The sequence below is a fragment of the Emys orbicularis genome, chromosome 7, assembly GCF_028017835.1.
Source record: "Emys orbicularis isolate rEmyOrb1 chromosome 7, rEmyOrb1.hap1, whole genome shotgun sequence".
Taxonomy (NCBI): domain Eukaryota; kingdom Metazoa; phylum Chordata; order Testudines; family Emydidae; genus Emys; species Emys orbicularis.
The window spans coordinates 52,390,479-52,416,185 of NC_088689.1; the positions used below are offsets into that span (position 1 = coordinate 52,390,479).

The 25,707-nt window shown below is 41.2% G+C and overlaps 1 protein-coding gene across 4 annotated transcripts in view; it reads left to right on the forward strand.

Moving 5' to 3' along the window:
* Positions 1–20,525: 20,525 nt before the first annotated feature.
* The window catches only part of CCSER2 (coiled-coil serine rich protein 2), a 110,708-nt gene continuing 105,526 nt past the window's right edge, over positions 20,526–25,707 (forward strand). For all 4 annotated transcript variants that reach the window (XM_065408287.1, XM_065408288.1, XM_065408289.1 and 1 more), the window contains exon 1: positions 20,526–21,966. In XM_065408287.1, coding sequence (XP_065264359.1) covers positions 20,526–21,966 — 1,441 coding nt within the window. The remainder of the gene's footprint in view (positions 21,967–25,707) is intronic.

Below are 25,707 nucleotides of genomic sequence, written 5' to 3' on the forward strand. Positions count from 1 at the left end.
TGTGCTCTGGGGCGGGGGAGGGGCCAGAGCACAGGACGCTGGCCGGGTGTGCGCGGAGCCCTGCCCATCCCACCCCTTAGCTGCCAGGGGCCGCCGGTTGCCGACATTCATCCGAGACAGCGGGGCGCACAGCCCGGGCCCCGCAGGAGCAGACCGTAGAGACTCCCCCCTCCCATCCCATCGGTGAGTGCGGCGGCGGGGGGCGAGTGCAGCATGACCCTTCTCCCCTTGGCTGGGAGTACCGGGGGGCTAGACCCCTCCCCTGGGCTGCGGGGCTAGATCCCTCCCCTGGGCTGCGCGGCTGGAGGTCTCTTCCCCACCCCTTGGCCGGGCGTCCTGCTGTAGATGCAGCTACCCCATCTCGTGGTTCCTGGGTGGGTTGGGGCTTGGCTGTGATTTGCGGGCTGTGCAGAGGATGCTGCAGCATCACCAGGCTCCTAGGCCAGGGGGATGTGTCATGAAAAACATGAGCCGCCCGGGGAGGGGGGAGGCTCTCCCTGCATGATACGTTAATAACAGGGCGCAGCCTTAACCTTTCATCTTGTTTGAATGTCACTTGCAGCAGCTGATGGCTTTGCAGGGTTCACTGCTGTGCTACCCGTGCTACAGGTGTGGCCGTCTTGGGCTGCAGGGCTCTACACCAGGGTCGCCATGCCTGTGTGGGGCATCCTTTGGGGGCAAATGTAGCAGGATGATGAGTTAAAAGTAGTCTTGGGCGGTACACCGCTGCAATCACCTCTTCTCTATTTTAAACATGACTTTTTTTCTGTTGGTGAGTAACACCCACAGAAACAACAGGGGAAACCGCTAATTAAGGCCCTGCTGAAGGAAAAGAATCTGTGCAAAGTGTGAGTCTGTGCGAGGAGCTCTTTGTAGGGTTGGGGTCTAACATGGGAAATGCACATGCCTGAAGTAAACAACCTGAAAAAATAGATAATCTTTTTCTCTGTCTTTCAGGTTTACTCTAGGGGTTGTTTGTAACAATAGCAGGAAAATGGTTTTTGGAAATAAATAAGTTCACATTCCATTAACCAGGGTAAGACCTTGCCTGTACCACCCATTGCCTCCTGTAACTTCATATTCAGTCAAATGTACTTTTAATGTGCCAATGAACGTAGGCAACATCAAACCCTAACCTTGACTTGGAGCAGCTCAAGCTCTGTCTTCAAACTGAGGGCTTGTCTACATTACAAAATTAGGTTGACCTTCAGCTTCTGCAGTAATTAAATCAGCGGTTGTGTCTACATTACCCTCCTTCTGCTGGTAGGGTGTGTCCTCGCCAGGAGCACTTTCACTGACTGAAGTGGGGCACTGATGGCACCAGCTGTGAGCCAGGCAGGGGCTCAATTTCACACCAGGGAACCTACCCACAGTGAAATTGACATTCCTGTCAGCTTCACAGCTGCTATTATTCCACATTTCCTCTGATTCCTGCTTGAAATAATAGCAGCTGTGAAACTGACAAGAATGTCAGTTTCACTGCAGGTAGGCACCCTGCTGTGAAATTGAGCCCTGTGCTGGGCTCATAACTTGGGCTGTCAGCCCTAGGTCAGGAAGTGGGGGACACTCCCACCAGGAGCCCTGCTGCTGGGCTGATAGCCTGGAGCCCTGCTGCAGCCTCATGGGGAGGAGGGGAGAAGGAGAGCCCAGTTTGGGCAGTGGCTGGGCTTGGGTTCTCCTTCTGCCCCCCAATTCCTCACCAGGAGTTGGTGGCAGGGCTCTGGACTGCCAGCAGGAGATGTGAGTAATGCAGTGTCTACACAGACACTGTGTCACCCTAACTACATTGACCTAAGTGCTATGCCTTTTGCAGAGGTGGAGTTATTAGGCCGATGTAATGGGCGGCTTACATTGGTGGGAGCACCATTCTAGTGTAGACACTGACATAGTTAGGTCGCTGTAAGTTGCCTTATGTTGACCTAACTCTGTGGTGTAGACCAGGCCAAAGATTGCAAAATTGAATGGGAACAATGCTGTAGCAGCATACTAGTGTCCAGCACAGACATAAGGTAAGGAGAGGGAGACTAAAACATCATGACAGATATGTGGGCCAGTACTTGAGGTAGCCGCTTGCCTACATCACTATATAAAATTTATATTTAATACTTAACAAACAACATTTTCTCATCTCTTCGCATAATGAGAGAACTAAAAACATTTTACTCGTTGTCTACAGTGTGTGTGTGTGTGTGTGTGTGTTTAAAAAAAAAAAAAATCAGTGACAAGTAGAAGGCTGCTCGTCATAGAAAAGGGAGTGAAACTTAGTCTTTGAAGTTGCAATTAGTTTTGTAAAGGTTTTTTTGTTCGTTTTTTGAAAACAAAAGCTGAACTCAGTGGTTAATTCACCAGCTTCAATTTGTCAGGGGTTGAAAAGAGTGCATTTGACGTATGGTTCATTGTTTAAATTGGCCTCAAGCGTATTTTTGTGGAAAGACTCCTGTTGAAGGCAGTGGATCTCCATGCGGTCATAGAGGTCCACTTGCATGGGTCAGCTTGTTGGATTGGTGCCTAAGCTCTTACCATGTATTTTCATGTTGTGTGTGAGCCTGGACTCTAGGCCAGATGCGTGGTTTTTTTTTTTTAAATACAGTGGTAAAACTGCTGCTACTACTACTAATTCTGGTGCAAAATGTATGCTTTTATTCTGGTGTGTTTTTATAGAACCAAAACCCAATACAAACCATGGAAATGTTTGTAAATTCCAATAGAAACAGTTTTAAAAAACATTCTTCTCTAGTACTTAGCAACAGAGGGTCCTGTGGCACCTTTAAGACTAACAGAAGTATTGGGAGCATAAGCTTTCGTGGGTAAGAACATCACTTCTTCAGATGCAAGTAATGGAAATCTCCAGAGGCAGGTATAAATCAGTATGGAGATAACGAGGTTAGTTCAATCAGGGAGGGTGAGGTGCTCTGCTAGCAGTTGAGGTGTGAACACCAAGGGAGGAGAAACTGCTTCTGTAGTTGGATAGCCATTCACAGTCTTTGTTTAATCCTGATCTGATGGTGTCAAATTTGCAAATGAACTGGAGCTCAGCAGTTTCTCTTTGGAGTCTGGTCCTGAAGTTTTTTTGCTGTAAGATGGCTACCTTTACATCTGCTATTGTGTGGCCAGGGAGGTTGAAGTGTAGTACTTGACACTCCAAAGCAAAACTGAAGCTAATAAACTCTCTTGAAATTGAAAGAAATTCAAAATGTAAACAAACAGCATACATAGTGCAATGGATTTTGTGAAAGTAGAATTGATATATTTTAAACATTAGGAACTCACTTTTGCAATATTTAGCCAAAATTAGGCACCTAAATATGGGTCTGATTGGTGGTTATTAATGTAAAGAACTTAAAAACATTATTATGCTCTTTTTCATCCTTTGCTCTGTCAGGGTGGATAATGAAAATTGGTTAGTCAATTTCATTTTGTTCATAATCAGGTTCATTATTAGGTTCCCAGTGTTCTGTCTGCAATCATTGTAGGATATTGTTTTGTAAATACAAGTGAAAAACTACTTTGAACAAATAATGGGAATATTTTTACTTTGGAAAATTTCTATTTTTAGTCTTTATTAAACCTTGTTTTTTTTTTAAAGAAACTCTAAATATTTATCTAAGGAGTTAGTAATGTAGTTACCATCTTTTCTCCCCCAGAAACATGACCTCAATCTGGCCAAATCACACTTTAGTAACTTTATGCTCATGAATAGTCCCACTAAGTGTAATGGAACTACACACGTGTGTAAGTGTTTTCAAGAATGGGGCCTAGTACTTTCAAATCTGACTATATCCTTTAAAAATGATTAAGATACTTGGAATTAGCCACTGACAGTGAAGAGGTGACAGCTTCTGTAGAACCAGAAGCATCTTGCAAAAATCATGCTGTCTAAATAATAAAAAATCTTGTTTGCATAAAATGGCTAGAGTTCATATCTCTGGAAATGATAACCTTAATTTTATTCAGTGGATAAATTTATTGCATATTCTACTGTGATACTGTCAATATGCTGAAGTGTAATCAACAGGGCTGTCTTTTTAACAAGAGAAAGCTATCCATGTTAGGTTTACGTTGGGTGACTCCTTGCCAAAAGGGATGGTAAGGAGATCAAATAACTAGTGGTGCTTTCAGTAGTTAGGAGGCTAAAATGCATACTTTATTTTATTTCAATTTAACTAATAAAAAGATACCTATACAAAGCACTCTGGGCAACTTAGCACATAATTAATTAATACACCTCTACCCCGCTATAACGCGACCTGATATAACACGGGTTCGCATATAGCGCGGTAGCAGCAGGGCTCCGGCGGCGCTTTTAAGGGGGTTGGGGCTCTGGCTGCTGCGGGGAGCCCTGGGCCCTTTAAATCACCACTGGAGCCCTGCAGCCACTACCCTGGGGCTGTGGCAGCGGGGCTCTGCCGGCGATTTAAAGGGTCTGGGGCTCCCTGCAGCCAGAGTCCCGGACCCTTTAAATCACCATTGCAGCCCTGCCGCCCTTACCCGGATATAATGGTGTTTCACCTATAACGCGGTAGGGATTTTTGGCTCCCCATGACCGCGTTATATTGGGGTAGAGGTGTACTACAATAAAACTCCAGCAGCATTAAAATAATCATTTCAAAAAAGGGAATTCAGCCAGCTAATCTACACATTTTTTCCCACCCTGTCATAAACATACAGCTAAGGGTAGCATAAAATCCCTCCTTCACCTGTAAGGGGTTAAGAAGCTCAAACAACCTGGTTGGCACCTGACCAAAAGGACCAATAAGGAAAGAAGATACTTTCAAATGGTGGTGGTGGTGGTGGGGGGGGGGGGGGTTGTTTGTGCTCTCTCGGGACAGAGAGAGGGACCAGGCAGGGAAAAAACCTCTCCTAAAACCCTACCCGAAATAAGCATCTAAGATTACAAAAATTGTAAGTAAAGCAAGGTAAATAGCAGACAGTGTTGTAATGTGATTGCTGAGCAGCAGCTGGGGTCTAGAATAACTCCTAGACTGAATCCTAGTAACTAATGACAGAGGTACTCCTTCAGTCAAAGGGACTGATATTCCCTCCACTCTCTCCTCCTCCTCCCTGCTTTCCCCAACCCACCATCATTGCTTCAACCAGCTCACTCTCATGCATGCCACAATCTCAACTAGACCATAGTTAAGGTGCTGAACTGCATTGTCTGAGTTGGATGAGATAGAGATACAGTTAGATATCATCAGCACACTAACAACAAAGAGTCCGGTGGCACCTTAAAAACTAACAGATTTATTTGGGCATAAGCTTTCGTGGGTAAAAAACTCACTTCTTCAGATGCATGGAGTGAAAAACTGAAAACACTGTATCCATCCCTTTTTACTAATCCTCCTACCTGTCCCATACACACTCTGAACAGAGACCCTGAATACTTTCTTTAAACTCTCTTACAAGAGCAAACAAGAATAGCCTCCAGAATACTTACACAAAATAATTTTAGTAGTATCTTTGGGTGTAGTCTCTTACTAAAGATACTTATTTAATAAAGTTCTCCTGCCTTATTACTTCGCTGTGGGATCTAATCCTATATTTAAGATATCACACTTGTCATGGAAATTGATTCCACAAATCAAACATGATTCCACAGTAGTGTCAAAGGCTGTCTACACTGCACCACCACCTTAAAATTTTCCACCCTTGCTACCTTTGACACAGCTCCATCAGTGCTGGCTAAAGAGGGAGCACTAGTATAGAATCATAGAATATCAGGGTTGGAAGGGACCTCAGGAGGTCATCTAGTCCAACCCCCTGCTCAAAGCAGGACCAATTCCCAACTAAATCATCCCAGCCAGGGCTTTGTCAAGCCGGGCCTTAAAAACCTCCAAGGAAGGAGACTCCACCACCTCCCTAGGTAACGCATTCCAGTGCTTCCCCACCCTCCTAGTGAAATAGTGTTTCCTAATATCCAACCTAGACCTCCCCCACTGCAACTTGAGACCATTGCTCCTTGTTCTGTCATCTGCCACCATTGAGAACAGCCGAGTTCCATCCTCTTTGGAACCCCCCTTCAGGTAGTTGAAGGCTGCTATCAAATCCCCCCTCATTCTTCTCTTCTGGAGACTAAACAATCCCAGTTCCCTCAGCCTCTCCTCATAAGTCATGCGTTCCAGACCCTTAATCATTTTTGTTGCCCTCCGCTGGACTCTTTCCAATTTTTCCACATCCTTCTTGTAGTGTGGGGCCCAAAACTGGACACAGTACTCCAGATGAGGCCTCACCAATGTCGAATAAAGGGGAACGATCACGTCCCTCAATCTGCTGGCAATGCCCCTACTTATACAGCCCAAAATGCCGTTAGCCTTCTTGGCAACAAGAGCACACTGTTGACTCATATCCAGCTTCTCGTCCACTGTGACCCCTAGGTCCTTTTCTGCAGAACTGCTACCTAGCCATTCGGTCCCTAGTCTGTAGCTGTGCATGGGATTCTTCAGTCCGAAGTGCAGGACTCTGCACTTGTCCTTGTTGAACCTCATCAGGTTTCTTTTGGCCCAATCCTCTAATTTGTCTAGGTCCCTCTGTATCCGATCCCTACCCTCTAGTGTATCTACCGCGCCTCCTAGTTTAGTGTCATCGGCAAACTTGCTGAGAGTGCAGTCCACACCATCCTCCAGATCATTAATAAAGATATTAAACAAAACCGGCCTCAGGACCGACCCTTGGGGCACTGGTATTTTGACCACGCTCAAAATGCACTCTGGGCTGCCTTGCCAGGACTAGAACTCCTTATACAGCCACCAGTGGTGGATAACTTTTTAAGGGAAGACTAATGTAGACAAGGCCAAATATGAGGAGAGTATAATATGTGGGAAAACAGAATGAGGGATCAATTTCTTGTATAAACTTTGGTAACTGGTAAACTTGTCATTGAAACATGAAAAGCATCTAAAATGTTCATGTATGAAAGCCCCTCTTCAGTATATATTATCTGGAAATAATTGGTATAGAAAATAAAACAGTTTGATATATCTGATTCTCCTTAAGTTAAAGTAAAATTTGAATTACAACTTAATCTTATTTTAAAAAAAGTAATTTGATGGCTGACACCTGGTCTAAATTTTGCCAACACTGGTTAAAGTTACACATAGCTTGTCTGTGAAAGAATCGTATCTTGTTACATTTCAGCTGTGGGTCTGTGAAGAGGATGTTTGTTTTTTGTGGCTTCATTTTCAGCAGCCAGTCATTAAATGACTTTTAAGTCACCTTTTTCAACTCTCTTGTATTTAGAGGATCTCATTAATTGTAAGAGTTAGGAACAAATGTTCGCATTTAGAGGGATAGGATATCTTTGCAAAATACGACAATGTGATACTTCTATGATCAAATGCAACATGAAATTAAAGGCCACTTTGTGTGTGTGTGTGTTTTAAAAGCAGTCTAGGGTATACACTTTTCTCCTTTCCCATTCACAATTGATTGAGGTAGTGAGGAAGATGGATTAGAGCTAAGAATGTTTGACATTGAAGTGCAGTAGGTTTTTATGTGTAATGCACGCAAGCACATCAAAGGCAAACTTCTTTTACAGGTATGAGACATGAACATGTAAGTGAGTTCCCACAATAATATTTTATGAAGAGAAAACTGCCCAACATTTTCAATGATAGCCTAAAGTTAGGCTCCTAAAGCTATATTTAGACACACACATTAGATGAGTGAGGTCAGTGGGAGCTGTTGGGTGCTCAGCCATCCAGAAATTCTGGCCACATAGATGTCTAAATATGGGTTTAGAAGCTTAACTTTGGGCTCCTGTCTTTAAAAATATTGGCCTACTTTTTATGAGCTTCTGCCATATTTTCTATACAACTTTATACTCAGTGGTTGGTTATCTGACCTGTTGGAAACATTCTATGCTCACCCTATCCTTACTTTTTTATTTTGAAATATATCTGTATTTAAACAAATTAAATGAAATAGTTAAGGTTTGGTGGGCAGAATGGAACTTTCATAGGTTGGAGAGCTATCCTATTTTATGTGGCCTGATCTTAAACTTCAGTGACTTTGAGCTAAACTGGCTGATAGAGGTGCTAGTTGAGTTACTGTAGGGAATGTCATACCATTATGTGAAATGTGTTCCAATAGTTTGTATGCTTTTGTGTTTAAATATTGCTTTGCTGAGAAACAATACAGAAACTATACCCATAGTAGGAGTTCAGGCTTGAATATCGCTTTAAGTAAAGCACTGGCACCTTGTACACTACCCAGTATAGCCTTTATTATAATTTTAACTTAAATTTATATAATAAAAAAGATGGCTATCCAATAATCTAGATGCTCCAAAACATCATTAATAATACATTAAAACCCCAGCAGCATTCAAATAATCATTTCAGTGGGAACTCAGCCATCCAGCCTACAGAAACTCCTTTCTATCTCTCATGCTTCTGGGAAGCATACTTTGAGCCCTCTCCAAAAATCTATCAGATGTTGTTTGCAACATGCCTGGAAGGTCACCAGATTGACTATATCAGACTTAGGTGGGGAAACAGGTTCCAGAGTCTGAGCCCACACAGACAATCATAGAAATGTAGGGCTAGAAGGAACCTCAAGAGGTCATCTGTCACCTCTCTTTTATAATGAGGAGAATCCAGCGTGAGTATCTCTGCTGAATCAACTGTGGCAGTACAGCATGGAGACAGGTGATCCCTTGGGTCAGGCTGTTTGGGGCTTTATAGGCATAACCAACCTGTCTAACTCCGTAAACTCCACTTATAGAACAGCAGGTAGCCAGTGCAGACCCTAGAGCACTGGTTTCATATGCTCCCAGCAAGATGCACCACTTACTAGTGAGCTGCTGCATTCTGCCTCCGCTTCAGCCTCAGAATGATTTTAAGATATAGACCAGTGGAGAACACATTGCAGTAGTCTAATCTTGAGGTAACAAGATCATGGATAATGGTGGCATAGATTACATCTGAAAGGAAAAGTTGCAATTTCCTAGTCAGACACAGGTAGTTGAACGCTGAATGGGCTACTGCTGTAATATGAACTTGAACAGCTGCTGGAGGTTTGAAGTCACTCGTAAATTGCTAATTAATGTTAGATATATTCCCTCCATTCAAAGGGACTGATATTACCTGTGCCTTTATCTCTGGCTGCTCCCCTCAAACCACCTAACCAACATAAGGTTGACCAAAGTGTTAGGTGAGAATGTGTCTTGTGATTGTCATTAGTTTGAAATGTATGCTTCCAAAACTTTTGGTGGTTGGTGAGTATTTTCTTAGTTGCAAGCAGTGCTATGATACACTGGATTTAAAGATTTCAGGAAGCTGCTTTATGTAAGGACAAAATGTTGTGACTTTGGCTGCAAATCAGTTAAATAGTTTTTTTGTATCTTTATGGTATTTACTGAACCACAACTGGGCTGAAGTTTGGAATGCACCTTAAAATTTAGATGTATTATAGGATTCAGAAATGGAAGTGTTGAATGCCATTTCTCCAGACTTTAAATTTACTAGCCAGTATTACTTTACCTTGTTATTCATTAAGTTTTAAGAACTAGCAAGTTTGTGTGTGTTGTGAGGGTTCAGTATTTAGTAATATAAACTGGAATTCATCAGGCATAAAAAAACTATTCTCTGAATATTCTTCTGAGATCTGCATCTGTAAACCTAGTAAATATACTGCTGTACTCCATTATGTATTGGTAGCGCTTTGGCAAAAATCCTATTGGAGTAACAGGAATTTTGCTGAGTAAAGACTAAATTGTCCCACCAATGCTTACCTGGGTATAAACAGCAAATCCCGATGGATCTATTTTATCATCTTAAAAGCTACTTTTTCTATATGTTGTCCTCTTCCAACAATGAATGTTACTCCTTGTATAGAGATCTGAGTTACTAATATTTTTGACAATTTGATTGGTATTGAAATCATCCCTTTATGTACATAAATGATTTTAAATTGCTTTTCTTTGTTTTTGGCCTGTTTTTCTGTTCAGGATCTTGTGCCTTTGAGATTTTCCTGTCTTTACCCAGATAATAGATGCCTGGCTGTGCTATGTTTCCTTATAATCAGTAACAACAGCTCTAATCCTTTTTTGTTACCCTTGCTAAGAATTTTATATTGTATCTCCACGGTGCTACTATTCCATAATATCTCTGTTTCATAAGGATAAAGTGATTACTTGCTGACACAAGTTTTTAACTAAGATTCTTCCTCCTCAGCCGGGCTATAAATTGACTTGTGTTCTTCTATAAACTGATAATTGCATGGAGAAGTGAGGTTATATAGCCTTGGCTAGGGAAGTGCTCTCAACATCTAGACTGTCAATATGTTAAGTCTTAATTGTTTGACATATGGAAGGTAATATCCCTGCACAGAGATCATCTAAATAGATTAGACAGTGCACACAAACTTATAACGTGGTGGCTGTTGCAGTTCTAGAGGGCCAGATCAAATCAGTTTTAGCCACGTCTCATAATATTTCCTTCATGGGGAGATGTAAATCACTTCAACCTCAGTTGATCCTTTTTATTTGCCCTCTTGACTGAGTATCAGATCTAGAAGTCAAATTGGGAGAGTAGTTCCTATTCAACTAGTTTACTTCAACTTTCCTCCTTTTCTGGGACAGGTGTTGGATGTGAAAAAGGTTGAATTTACAAGTAAAGAAATCTATATGTTTTGGACTATGTTTAATAGTAAGCTTTTTCAATTTATATACTACTGCTAGATTCCAAAGTAGGTTGAACATGAAATATGTCTTTTGTTTTTCTATTGCAATTTTGCATAGTTGAGGTTGGAGTAGATGCAAAAAAGAAGTATCCTGAATCAGAGGACAAAAATCGATATAGATTTAGGGAATAATCTAGTTGTAAATATGGTTCAAATGCAATATGTACACAAATAGAGCTATATGCATGTGAATTTGAAATAATCTTGTGAATACTATTTTTGTTTTGAGTTCCTGCTGTTAAGGAACTCTTTTACCTTGTTACTTAATCTGAGAGATTAAATATGCTGAGCATTAAAGAGAAATTTTTGTTAAAACCAATGTAGCAAGCAGGAGAGGGATCCTACAACAAGACTAAGTATATGATAATTTTCTATTAATTATCAGATCTTTGCCCCGAAGGTAATATCTGGCACCTGATTCATTTTTATAGTCTGCGTTATCACAGCCTCATGTAATCTGGTATGACTGTGTGATGTGGTACAGTCTGTGTCAAACACATACAAGGGAACCTCAGAGTTACAAACACCTTGGGAATGCAGGTTGTTTGTAACTCTAAAATGTTTGTAACTCTGAACAAAATGTTATGGTTGTTCTTTCAAAAGTTTACAATTGAACATTGACTTAATACAGCTTTGAAACTTTACTATGCAGAAGAAAAATGCTGCTTTCCCTTTATTTTTTTAGTAGTTTATGTTTAACACAGTACTGTACTGTTTTTGTTTTTTTGGTTTTGGGTCTCTACTGCTGCCTGATTGTGTACTTCTGATTCCAAATGAGGGGAGTGATTGACTGTCTTCATAACTCTGAAGTTCCACTGTATTTGTCTTCATAGGACATAGGATACTTGCTGGCTAATAGTTAACCTTTATTTTATTGTATGTCAATATTTGTCTCTTAGTAACTATATTCTTACACTTAAATTGGACATCTGTTGCTCAAATTTAATTTTGAAAATAAGTCCAGATACTGGATACAAATTACAAACCTCTGGGTACTTTCAGTGTCATTGGTATTCCAAGCATCTGGTGAATCGATATGCATATCATTGCTGAGCTATTAATTTTTTTTTTTAAATTCCGTAGCCAAAGCAGGACAAACTCTTTGTAATAATCTGAAGTCTAGTGTTGTGTGGAGCTATCTAAGTTACTGTACTCAGACAGACTTCCTGATATTTTTATTGGGCTATACCTTTCTGCAATGGTGGAATATCCTGAATCCTCTTCAACTTTTTTCTTTTAATTTACCACCACGAAGGCAGTCTGAAGTTTTTGTTTATATCATTTTGTAAGATACTTCTGAGTGGGAATTGATGCTGACAAGTTTCTTATAGTTAGGCACATTTTCTGTTAGAAATCACTGTACTCTAGTGTCAATTTTCTCATGAATCTTGTGTAATGTGAGTTGATTTTGGCAGGGTCAATTACTTGCTGCCAAGTCCACTTTTTAATATGACAATGTTCAATTAAACATCTTGAATTAAACTTGTTTGCTTTAGCATCTTTTAATTTTAATCTACTGTTCTATTATAGTGATGAAAGCTTACTGTGAAAATGTGAATATATGAAAGGAAATAGAATATGTGCAAAAGTGAAGTACAGGGCACTGAATATTTAAGGTTAATACAGTTAGCCATTAAGATGCTTGGAAAATTATCAAAAAGGAATGCCTAACCTTATGAAACTTGCATGTGGATATATGCAGTGCCTGCGTTCCTGCTTATCTTGTTGCATGACTTCTAAAATTTTTGTAAATGAGTGGATATACTCAAACTAAAATACAAGGAAAATACACCTCTACCCCGATATAACGCGGTTGTGGGGGGCCAAAAATCCCTACTGCGTTATAGGTGAAATGCCGTTATATCGGGATAGGGGTGGCAGGGCTCCAGTGGTGATTTAAAGAGCCCCCAGGCCCTTTAAATCGCCGGCGAGCCCCGCTGTCGCAGCCCCGGGGTAGCAGCGGCAGGGCTCCAGCGGTGATTTAAAGAGCTCCGGGCTCCGGCCGCTGCGGGGAGCCCGGGCCCTTTAAATCACTGGCGAGCCCCGCTGTTGCAGCCCTGGAGTAGTGACGGCAGGGCTCTGGTGGTGATTTAAAGGGCCTGGGGCTCCCCGCAGGAGCCGGAGCCCTGGACCCTTTAAAGTGCCGCCGTAGCCCCGCTTCTACCGCGCTATATGCGAACCTGTGTTATATCTGGTCGCGTTATAGCGGAGTAGAGGTGTATTGGTTATTTCTTGTTCACACACAGTTTTCCCATTCCACACGTTTTTCTCTCTGCTATGGCAGGCTAGAAGGGAGGACCACACTTGTAAGTCAGGACAAATACTTGGTTTTACCCCCTTCTTCTGTGAGAACAGAGTTTAGTTCTGCCTCTGCTGGTCTGCAAATTTCCTGCTATCTCAGTGAGCACAGAAATACTTTAAACTTATGTTACTTTTGGCTCTCTCCCCTGTCTTAAGAAATTTTGTCCACTGGTCCAGTGGGAAGTTATACATTTTTATAATTTCCTATTGTGTACAACCAGTTAGGACTTGGAGAGGTCTCTGCTATCTGTGAGGAGTAAGTCAACATTGCGAGAGTCTCCCAAAATGGTGGACTTCTCCATTTTGTATAGAGACATGACAGATTGACTGGTCACAGCAATATTTGTATTCTCACAGTTCTTCTTTTAAAAATGCAAAATGGAGACTTATCTTGGCAGTCATACTTTGCCTAATATGTTTGTGACATGAAATTAATTCTGGAAGTGCAATCTTTGGCAGCAGTCCATTCATTTATGACCACCCTGATGATACTTCAGATTACATAAACCTATTTGTCTCTTGGGATGACTCTGGCTTAAGTCAGATCCGCTGGTGAGGACTTAATTCTTGGGGTGTGATTTTTGGTAACGTAAGGCTGGCTATGGTTGTACAAGATTTCCCTTTACTTGCATAAATATGGAACAAAGCTTACCTGTAAATAGCCAGCCCATGCAAGGCGTCTATTAACGAGTGTATGTATAGGTCTCGCATTATGAAGGAACTCCACAGATCCTCCCTTGGCTTACTTATGCATCATTCCTAGTGATCAATTTTGATCACAGAAGTTAATGCTCAGAAGAAATTCCCTGCACATGCAGGAAACTAACCCCATACCTGTTAATTTCAGGTTTGATATCCATTTTCAATGGACTGTCTTGCCAAAAGCTCTTGCTATCCTTATACCTGGCACATTCAGTGATTAAACTTGTTGGATTAGCATTCATTGGTTTATGTCTCATGACACATGGTTGTGGTCACACATCTGTATGCTACTTCACTAAGAATAATGTTCAGTTAGCTTATTGAATCTTAATGAAGCCCAACTATTGACTGATCCTAGAATCCTCATCTGGAACAGACTTCATCTGTAGGAACATCCTAACTTTGTCTATTTAGATATGGTTGATTCTCTTTCAGAATTCTTCCATAATAACAAGGTGTTATACTTACCTACCATAATCATTAGGTTGCTTACCTGCTCAAAATATAGTGACATAGGAGTAATCTGAAGTTTAATTAAAGCATTATTATGTGGATTCATGTATCCAATACCATCCTTAGATTTTTAGTTAATGTTCTCACTGAGACCAGACTCTCTCCTATTACAACTTGGTTAAAAAGCAGTTCTAGACTGAAAGGTGACTATGGATCTTAAAACACTTTGAGATCCATGATCAATCTCATTAGAGCCATATCAGTGTGCCCACTTTTCAATTAAAATGTTATTTCCAACTGTCCTCTTTGCATACATAACATGGATTTTGAAGCAAGCTGATCTTGTTTTGTGCATGTCCATCATTAATAAAGATTTTGCTGGCTGAACTTGGCTATCAGTGATCCCTGAGCAATCTTGTTGACTTCAGTGGGCTTGTAGAAGTATAACTGACTTTAATTTAGAAAACAATTTTGGTGATATAAAGTAGCGATGGCATTGCAGCATGAACACGAATACAGCAGTAAACTTGTAAGCTTGCTTAATCTCACAGGTGGCACTGAATACACATTAGAAGTAGAGCTATTGAGCTTTTATTATAGTTTAAGGATGGTGTGATACCTTCATAACAAGTAGGCCTTCCATGGACTAGCTTCTAGCAATATGAACACTGATTAAGTCCATTATTTTGTTGTTAGAAACCTGTGCTCAATAGTTATTTTATTGTGATCCTTGTAGAGCTTATTGTTAGGAATTTCCCCAGAATCTTGAAGAGTAGGAATGTATTAATAATAGATCTCGAGGAAAAGAAACAACATGATATTTCTCCTTATTCTTTTTTGAGGTATGAAATTTTAATATTCTCACTCATGCATTCACCTTTCTTGTAGAGTAGGATTCATGCTGACTCTTGTAAATGTTTTTCCTGCTCTCAAAAGTAGTGGCAGTGAAAGGGACTGTTATATTTGGTCTTGTGTTTGGAGGTGGAATGTATAAGAGGAACATCTTTGAAAACTTCATTGCTTTGGGAGCCCCCATTTGAGTCTTGTGCTTGTTAGGACAAGATCCAGACATGTGAGTCTAATACTTTTTTGTGCAAATTATTGCGGGTATTTTTTCTTAGTGATGGCCGGAATAGTCGGTAGGAAAGACTTAGGGTGGAGTATGGTATCTTTATTTAAACAAACAGAAACAAAAATCAACAAATGGAGATATTTAGGATTTGTTACAGAAGTCTTCCAACTTCTTGGAGATCTTATAAATATATTTCTGTTTAACATTTCCAGACTCTTGGTTGTGTTCCCTACTAATAAACATATTATTTCTCAACGTTAATATTTTAAAACCTGGGCTCCATTTGCTGATATCAAAATATGTTGCATTCTGCAAATCAACAGATAAAATAGGTGAACAGAAACACTATTCTGAATGTTTCCTTGATTTTTTTTTTAAACGAAAAAAAAATATTTGAAGCAAACATAACCAGTCTTCAATAAAAGTTTATCTTTAATGAGAATAGGCAATGTCATTCCTTTATCTGGCAGAGGAGAGTCAGAGATGAATGTACAAAGTTCATGTCGTTCAGTCTCAAATTACCATCTTCATGTTAGTGCTGCACAGTGAACTCCAAAACTGTTTTGTACAGGCTTTGTTTCTTTCTCTTAGCTGTGAAACATATTACTATATGCTGACTTCTGCTGAAAATTTCAATCCCATTCACTTCTTGAATGCATCATTTGTAATCCTGTGTTGGAAAGGAGGCTTGTTGGATGCAGCGTCATACCTAAATTCCCTAGTCTTATACAGTTCAATTTTTTATGCATATATAAAAAGCAATGTGGCTCTGAGAACATAATGCTGCTGTATCAGTCCTGAATAGAGAGGAGAATAGGAAGAGTCAAAAGAAAGATGTGCTATTCCCCTTTCCCCACACACACTTGTTCCAGCAATAACCTGAGATAATCTTTTCAGAACCTGTTTGTTTCGAAGACCAAAATCCATGATCAATTTTGACCTTAGTTTCTTGCATATTCCTGCCATTACCTCCAGATTCTCTCTCCCTCCCTCACCTCCCCCCCCCCCCCTGCATTTAGAAAAAAATCTATATATTCTGGCAGCATCTTTAGGCTGATTATTAAATTGCTGATTAAGCTTATGCACAGCTGCTGAGCCAGGGACCCTTTAGTTTATGAAGTATTAAAAATACTGTTTCACTTAAAATATCACTTACAAAAATGAACTCGGTAGCCTTTTCCCTGATTGTTAATGAATGCATAGTATGTATGGTAAGACACTTAAAGCTTGAGTACGTTAAAATTACAGAATTGATTTACTTTTAATGTGACGTACATTTTGTTATCTGGGACACGGTAACTGGAAACTACAGTAAATGACATGGCTGGAGATTAATTTGACTGTTTGTCCTTCATTTCCATGATGGAGGCGGCAGAAATAGTAACAGGACACCTACTCTGACCATCAGTATTCCATATCTATTATTTATTGTTCATAATGCTAATTTGGACAGTTAATGGCAATCCTGTCTACCTACCCCATCTATTCTTTAAATACAAGATGAAGATGACGTGTACCCCAGACTTTGACATGTCATTGTGAGGGTCTTAATTTGTTAATAAGTAACTTTAAATAAGCTTTTCATTGTTGTACTGTTCCTGTTCCCTACATTTACATCTTGTCACAATCTTTTAAACAAACGTAACTTCAGGTCTGTGATGGTTCTCAGGACTGTGAGTCACCCTGTTACCCCCTGCCTCCCATGAGAGGGAGTCTCTCTTGTGGTAGCTGGGTATCAGCTTATTGACAGCTGTCAGCCCTTCAGCCAGTCAGGCATTCTCCTCCAATCCCCAAATCTCTTTGATCATTCCCTTGGGATGTCCATCCCCTGACACTGGCTACTCACAGAATTTCCAGATCCTCTGCACCCAAAGGTGCTGTGTACCCTAATTTACCAGTTTTACTTTAAACCACTGCTCCTGTAAACCACGCTGCACTTGTGAGCCCTTAAATACACCTTCTTTTGTTTCATTATGTGAAAGAATAAAGATTTAACTAGAAACCAGAGAGTGGTGGAAACGTGGTTACAAAACAAAATCATAAAGCATGAATTTGTCTCTACATTTATCAATAGTTAACTTTATCTAATAAAGTAGATTTTTCCCCTCCAAATTCAGTCTGTTTAGAAGCTGGCTGGTTTATCAATAACTAGGATACAAATGTTCATGAAAGCATCCCCTTCCATCAGGGGTTTCCCTCAGTGAATGGATTTAGATTCTTTCTTTACACTGTTATACTGAAAAGTCTTTCGTGTCTATTCACAGGCGGGATGAAACTCTGCCTTGTTGTAGAGTTTCTTTTCTATATTTAAGAGGTTTTGATTGTTTGTTTGTTGTTGTTTCTCATGGTTTTTCATTGACTGACTGTTCTGGGCTGTGGAAAGGGTAGACAATAGAATCTTGCATTATTTCACCAGCTGACTAGGGAGGCATGACTTGAATGAGCCATCATTCAGACACATCTCCTGGTCACCAATTTCTACTCCAGACCCATAAAGCATATTTTTCAGTATAAATACATTATTCCTTAAATGTAACGCGCACATACATCTTGCAATGATTGATACTTGACAAGTTATGAGCTTTCTGAAGATACCTTTGCGTGATACTCATTATGGAAAAATAACCTGTAAGATGTGTTTGGTGTAGTGAGTTTGTCAGGTCTGAGATGAACGTTTGCAAGGACCAGAGGACCCTTTGCCAAGGGGTGTCTGTGGGTATGTCAACACAGCAAAAAAACCCCAAACCCATGGCTAGCCTGTGCCACCTGACTTGGGCTTGCGGGGTTCAGTCTGGAGACTGTTTTCATTGCTTTCAGGCTCAGGCTGGAGCCTGAACTCTGGAAGCCTCACACCCCACAGAATCATAGAGCCTGGGCTCTGGCACCCTCCCACCACCAGGGTCCTAGAGCCTGGGCTCCAGATGTGTAGGCACACCCTGAGTCACACGGTCATACAAACAAGCTGTTTTATAGGTAAAATGGGGTAAAAAGGATTGAAGAATTTTCTAGGTGTTTTTGACTGTTTAACACATTTTCCCTCTGTCCCATGTTGTTAAAATTGTCTGGGAGGGGGAAGGGAAGAATGTCTGGCACAGAGCGTATGAGAAACTGAAGCTGAAAAGAACTTGTTTTGGTTTTGGGCTGGGGATGGGTAAGGAGTTGAGTAAGAGGAGTCCAGTTACTCTGTAGAATGGAAAATAGTCCGTCTTACAGGTGATTTGCAAATGATTCTTAAAATAATAGGGTGGTTGTTTTAGCTTTGCTTCCTTATCGTGAATAAAGGAGGCCTGTAATTTCTTCTCTCCAAAAAATATAAAAAAATCTTAGCTTTTAACCTTAGAAGTATCAAGGATTTTAACTCTGGACTTTCCTGCTTTTGCTGAAGACATTTGTGGGTGAGGGATTTACCTTGGATCTGATGTATATTATGAATCCTGCTTAGTTTAGTGGGCAGAGGTTGTTGAATCTTTAACAAACAGAAGCTTCTACATTTTCATTGGACATTGGCATTAAATAAATTTAAATAGATATTAAAAATTTTGCACTAAATATTTTTCCTCTGTTTCTTAAATTTTGGCATCTTGTGATGTTTTGGCCATGCTCTAGAACAGAATTTCTAATGATGTCATGGAACTGAATTTCTAATATTAAAGGAGGGTATGGGGAACCTGTCTTCTGTTTGTTTAAAAAAATAATAAATAAAATCTTATGCACAATGAGAAAGCAAGAATGGGCACAAGTCTTAGTTTTTGACTTTGCAGTCAACTCATCCACAAGTATTAACATCACACTCCGCCAATCTTAATGTTAAACCCTGTGGAATGCTATTAAAAAAAGTTGCACATTTCCCGAATAAAAATTAAGTAATATCAGAGATCAATAGCCAAAGAATTTTCAGTGATCTCTCCAAAACTACTAACATGCCAAAAAATTCTATATAATAGGTGGCATTTGCAATGCATAGCATATGCCATCTGCTATCATTTACAAAGTCACAGTATACAAGCATTACTTATCAAAAGCAATCGAAAAGTCCCAAAAGATAGAGTACACTACAGAATTAAAATAACTTGTTGGTCGGGTTTGTGAGCGCAATACCTGTACTTCAGCATATTGTCCTTTCTCTTTGACTCTCTTGTCCTCAATTCTGGTGCAATTTTGTCATAAACATATTCACAATTTTAAACTTTGCCTTTCACTTAGTTTTATTCATTACCCTTTAGCCAAATGTGTACAGGGTTGCCATGATTTGTGATATTACAAGTGCTGCAATTTTGGGTGGCTGCTCAAAGCTCTGAAATACTGAATGAGGTGCTTGGAGTTCTTGTTACTGAACCATAGGGACCTTTGTTCAGCTTCTTGAGTGGACAACTACCTGTAGGTCCTATATACTCTCAGAGGTTGATAGGGAAGCCATGCATATGGAACAAGAACGGAGAACTCAGAAAGTGTCCCTCCTTCACCAAGCCAGGCAGCGATGGCTTTGTTTCCAGTACGGTACAAATGGCTTGTGTTTGTGTTAATTCAGATAGAAGTCCAGAGACTAGGTGGATCAGGAAGAGTCAGGGGTATTTAATTTCCAATTGGAGAGCACAATAGTTTTCCATGTAGTCTGGAGTCTATCAGAGAGCTAGAGCTGGGGCTGGTGGGTGAGGCAGAAGGAAGATTTTGAAAACTAATTCCTGTCAGAATCTATACTGCAGTTCTCACAAGTCAGTGTTGCCAGTTCATGTGACTTATTCATGAGTCTTGGGATATTTTAAATTTTTTTTCATAAAGCTCCAGATGCTGAAATCAAGTGATTGCATGAGAAATTCAGCTTTCATTTTAAAATAATAGTTTTTAGCCTGCCTTCATGGAGAGAAAAGCTTGAAATGTTAAAATAAGTGTATCTTAAAGGCTTAGAAACCAGAGGGCAAATTAAAAACATGCAACACTTATTTTTAAATCAATCATGTTTTTTTGTGTGGCCTGACACTGAGTTTTAACACTTGATGTTGGCAGTACTGCAAATGATCCCACCCTTTTAGTAAGATGGCTACCATTAGCAAACTGTTTCCAGTTGTAGTTGAAACATTTTGTTTGCTCTATGTTGCACAATTGACTAATGGTGGTTAGAACATCTCTAGAAACTCTTGAAATATGTATAGGTAAACAGTATTTTTCTGGTATAATTAGGCATCCATGTGTCACATGATCATTTATAATTTTTAGCTGTGTTGTGTTCTGAGTTGTTAATTCAAGTGTAATATTTTTTTTTTCTTTTGCATTTCCACAGATTCAAGAAACTTTCAAGGACCAATGAACCCAATAGCTCATGGAAGAAAAAAATCATATCCGAACATCCTTGGTTTCCAAGTTACCGAAGTATGGAACAAAATCTTTAGGGAGCACCCTACAGCCAATGTCAAATAGGACAACTGTTCCCTTGTCAGGGAATTCTCATAGCAGCAGTGGCAAAAATTGCAGCAAGCACAATGGCACTGTTCATATGTCTTCCTTTGCTTTTAGCTGGCAAAAATCAAATAAATATCAACTTGGTGATCAAAGTGGTGGTGAGTCTAACTCTGCCCAGAATTCCAATGAAAAACTAATTGATTCTGAGAAGTATTCTCCCTCTCAAGGAGGATTTGGTAAAGATGTGCTCAGGGTGGGCTTGAACAGCACTTCTTCAGTAGCATCAAAAACAGCAAAGCAAGTCAACATGTTTGTGTCCTCTACCGAAGAATTAAACCAAAAGTCTTTGCCTGGACTGTCTAGTTCAGCGAAATTCACCAAAGGTACGTTATTTGGCAGGACTTCATATTCTGGACTCAGTGCTCCAAAATCACATTTAAATGGATTTTATGGAAATAGGCCATCTGTAGACTTGCAGAGGTGTAGAATTAACTCCAATGCCACCAGGACCAGTTCAGGAGAGAGTTTGGCACAATCCACAGACAATGCTAAATCTTTGTCCTGTGAAAAAATGGTTAGATCACAAAGCTTTTCACATTCCATTCAGAATTCTTTCCTACCCGCTGCATCCTTAACCAGATCACATTCCTTTAATAAAGCTGTAGATCTTACAAGGCCTTATCAAAAACAACATCTGGCTATTCGAGCATCTCAGAGGTCGACTCTGTTGTCAAGAAATGCCCAACAGTTGGATGCACCCAGTGGAAATGAACCTTTAAGATATGGATTTACCAGGCCATACACTGCTATATCAACCTCTGGTTTAAGAAAGCCACCGCTCTCAAATGGATCCGGAGTATCACCCTCTTTGGGGTATGGAATGAGTCGTCCTTCTTTACTGAAACCTACCAGACAGCAGTTTACTGGAAAGATCATTGTGGATAACAGCAAAAGTACAAGTACTGACATGTGCATAGTGAAGGTCTCTGAGATTACGGTAAATGTCAATGGAGCCATTGAGAAAAAAGACCTAGAAAATGACAGTCAAAGAACAGAATGTGGTGAAGCCCTTCATGACAGTCTGGGGAAGCATGGCTCTAAAGTCATATGCATGAATGACGATGTGGATGAAATATCCATATCTTCCTTGTCCTCTTCTGAGAAGAATGACCTGAGTGAAGACTTTAGCGATGACTTTATAGATCTAGAAGATTCAAATAGAACAATACAAGTGAAGCAAGAAGTCCCTATTGAAGAGTTAGGGCATGGAGGTGCAACACCAGTAGATCCAGTCACTTCTCTCAAGGAAAGTGAAAGTCCTCATTGTAACACCGATGAATGGCTAGATATAGATGTTTCTGGTAAATATTTTGTTGTACTCTATTTTTTAACTTTCTCTTATTACTCCTGAGGGCATTCTGTGCCAAAATTAAAAAGCTCAAAAGAATTAAAAATTGTGCACACAACATTTTAAAATGATGCAAAATTCTGCAAGTTTTATTTGTCAATAAATAAATGCAGAGGCTCTAGCATGGCAGTAGGGAGCACAGGCCACTAGTTGTACGAAGGTGGGAGATCACCCTGCAGCCTCCCTGTTCCCCCTTCCCTGGGACATGGACTCAGCAGTGAGGCTGCACCTGACTCTGACATAGCACAAGGCCTGGGCCTGCCACAGAAACAGCCTGTCTGCGCCAGGGGCACCAGGTGTGGGGCAGGCAGACTCAACCAGGCAGGATCCAGGTGTGTGTGGGGGATCCAGGTGTGGAGTGAGAGGGTTCTGTGTGGGACAATCTGGGTGCAGGCAGCGTAATGGGGTGTCTAGGTGTGGGAGGATCTGGATGCATAGAGGCTCATTGGTGGGGTTCCTGGTGCAGGGGCAATGGGACTCTGCAGACGCTTCCAGGTGAAAGTTGTTGGGGCTCAGCAGTGTTGGCTTGATGGGGTGGGGGTCTGGGTGCAGCTAGTTGGGGGTCAGTGGCATGGGGTCCATGTGGGGGCTCAGGTGGTGCACAGGGGGTGGGGCTCATCAGGTTCAGGGTTTGAGAGCAGGGAGCTCAGTAGGGAATGGTCTGGGTTCAGGGGTGGGGGTTCGGAAGCAGGGGGTCTGGGTGCAGGGGTTGAGGTTCAGTGGGGTGGGATTTGGGTATGGAGGGTTAGGGGGGTTCTGGGTGTACGGAGTGGGGCTTTGGTGGTGGTGTTTGGGTATGGGAGGTCCAGATGCATGGGGGTTGGGCAGATAGGGGAGCAGCTCCCATACAGTGACCTGGCCCCCCGCAGCTGAGGAGCGATGGGGAGCAGGAAGTAGGGGAGGATGCTGAGCTTCCTGCAGCTGGGGGAGGTTTCTGGGGGTGGGTCTGACAAGTCCCGTCCTCTCCTACCTCCAGCCCAGCCGGGACTAGCTGCTGATCCCAGCTCAGGTAGGAGCCACTGGCTATGGTGTTCCCAGCCCTGTGGTGATTTACCTCTCGGTTGGCTGCTCTGGGTGTGTGAAACGATGTACTTACGCAGCTAGGGAGTGGTGCGTGACTGCTCTTGCAGCTTCCCTTTGCTTCCCTGTCAGAAAGTCATTTTTCTGCAAGGAAGCAAAGAAATCTGCGTGAGACATGAATTCTGCACACACGCAGTGGCGCAAAATTCCCTCAGGAGTATCTTATGTAGAGAAATAAGTTTCTGTTTGAAATACTAACTTGTTTGTAAGTATTCCTAATGTATTTAAATCATGGTAAAGTAAAACTAGTTTTTCTATATTCCCAAATTAGTTGTATTGAGTGCCATATTGATAAATGATCCTTGGCCTTGGATACTAGATTTTCCAGTCTTCTGTACAAACATTGAATACTACTAATATAAGATGTTAAACTGAGTTGTCCTCCAAAGGAAAACTGTTATTCTGTTTTAGATATTTTTAGAAAGGAAAAACTGATGACAATGGCAATTCATGTTTTAAATTTTTTTTAAATGTAATGAACTTACGTTTCAGTTGATGGTTCTCAAGAGTGAATTATGCTTATCTTTAACATTTATTTCAATGCAGTATTAGTAAATGTCAATTATCATATGATGCTGAAATACAAGATAGGAATCCAGTGAAATACTGACCCATTAGGTGTTGCTGAAACTTAATGAAAACTCCTTATGGTAAAAACTGACACTTCTCACTAAAAAGCTGCACTATTAGCCTTGCTCTTGTTGTTTTATCCATTATTTTTGCAGTGGTATTACTTCATTTATTTTGCTTTTTGCAGCTGTTGCAATATACTAGGAAATACCTTTCTTCAGAGCTAATATTGCATCACACTTTGGGTCTGTGTGCATGATGGGTGCCTCTTATACCCTGCATGAGACTGAGAATCATTTACTGCTTTGTCCTGATCTAAGAAAGAGGGCAGAACTGTGGGTTCTAAACGTGTCTAATATAATAGCCTAAACATCATCAGAGCACTTTTAACAGATAAATGTGCTATACACGGGGTGCTGGAACAATTTGTATAGTGGGGATGCTGAGAGCCATTGAACCAAACTGTAAATCGTGTATATGAGGGAAACCACTTCAAGACAGGGAATGCAGCAGCACCCCTAGTTCCAGGATCTATGGCTATACATGCTTATAAATTTATGGCAGAGCTATTTGCCATGGGAGCCATAACCTCAAATTCCTAAGGATAACTTTGTATTGTTATGTTTAGGAATTTGCACAAGTTAAGAATTTTATGTTATGGCTCCAGTGGCAAACAACTTCACCACATTGTACATGCTTTTATAAATCCCCAATCTTCAAAAGAGCTCCCCAGTCCCTCTTCACATAGCAGTAACTTAGATGTATATAGCACCTACAGAAGGGGAAGGTGTTCCACCTGCTGGCATCTGCCAGGGGAAATCAACATGCCATGGAGGTGGCATACCCCTTCCCCCAGGTAGATTTGCACAAGTGCTTTTATGCACACAAGCAAAAGAGATATACTATTCTAATGGCACAGACTATGATTTCTAAAACAAACTTGTTTAAATCAGAGGCACTGGTTCACACTGAGGAATAAATTCATGGCAATTTTAGTTTCTCAGAACTTTTGAGGTTGGGGCAGAGGCGGCTCTATGTATTTTGCTGCCCCAAGCACGGCAGTGAGGCAGCCTTCGGCGACGTGCCTGCGGGAGGTCCGCTGGTAATGCGGATTTGGCGGCGTGCCTGCGGGAGGTCCGCCAGTCCTGTGCCTTCGGCGTACCCGCTGTCGAATTGCCGCCGAAGCCGCAGCACCGGCGGATCTCCCGCAGGCACGCCACCGAAGGCAGCCTGACTGCCACCCTTACAGCAACCGGCAGGCCGCCCCCCGTGGCTTGCCACCCCAGGCACGCGCTTGGTGCGCTGGTGTCTGGAGCCGCCCCTGGGTTGGGGTGGGTGAATGCCCCACTTAGAGGGGCTGGGGATGGAGGGGGACACAAGCCCAGTTTCCTCTCCTATTCCTGGTGGGAGTTTAAAGGCTACTTGGAGGGGAGAACAAATGGTCCTTCAGGTTCTCCACAGATGGCCGTGGGAGGAACATCGAGCACAGCTCAGGGCTAGTATCACTAAAACAGGCTCTGAACTCTTTGTAGTGTTCTGTTGTACACATGCCTCTTTTCCCGTCCCCAACTTCCTGACCCCTCTCTCTCTTTTGGGATGAGAGGAAGTGATATTTCTCTCCTTTTTTACCAAACTCTTGGTGGGGTACATGTTACTCCTTTTTCTCTCTGCTCCCCCATGGGTCTCTTTGGGGTGCTGGTCTTCGAAAAATTACCAGCAAGCCGTTTTCTCTGCAGCAGAAGCTGCATAGTTGGCCCTGTACCTTGCTGATGTATGAAGCTGCCAGAATGCAGGGTTCCTGCAAACAGTAAGAAAAAAGGGAGAGATCATGTTAAAATAACTAGTTGCCAATTGTGATTTTTTTTAAAGAAATTATTTCTGAACCTTGCTATTTAAGGAAGGTTTAAAAAAAAAAATTAACTCAGCCACATTTAAATGCCTGTATACATGGGCTTATAATGTCAGTTCAATCATAGCATTGTTACTAAAAATGTATAGTAGATATGTAACTTAGCCTAATATAATCAATGTCAGTAAAGGTTTT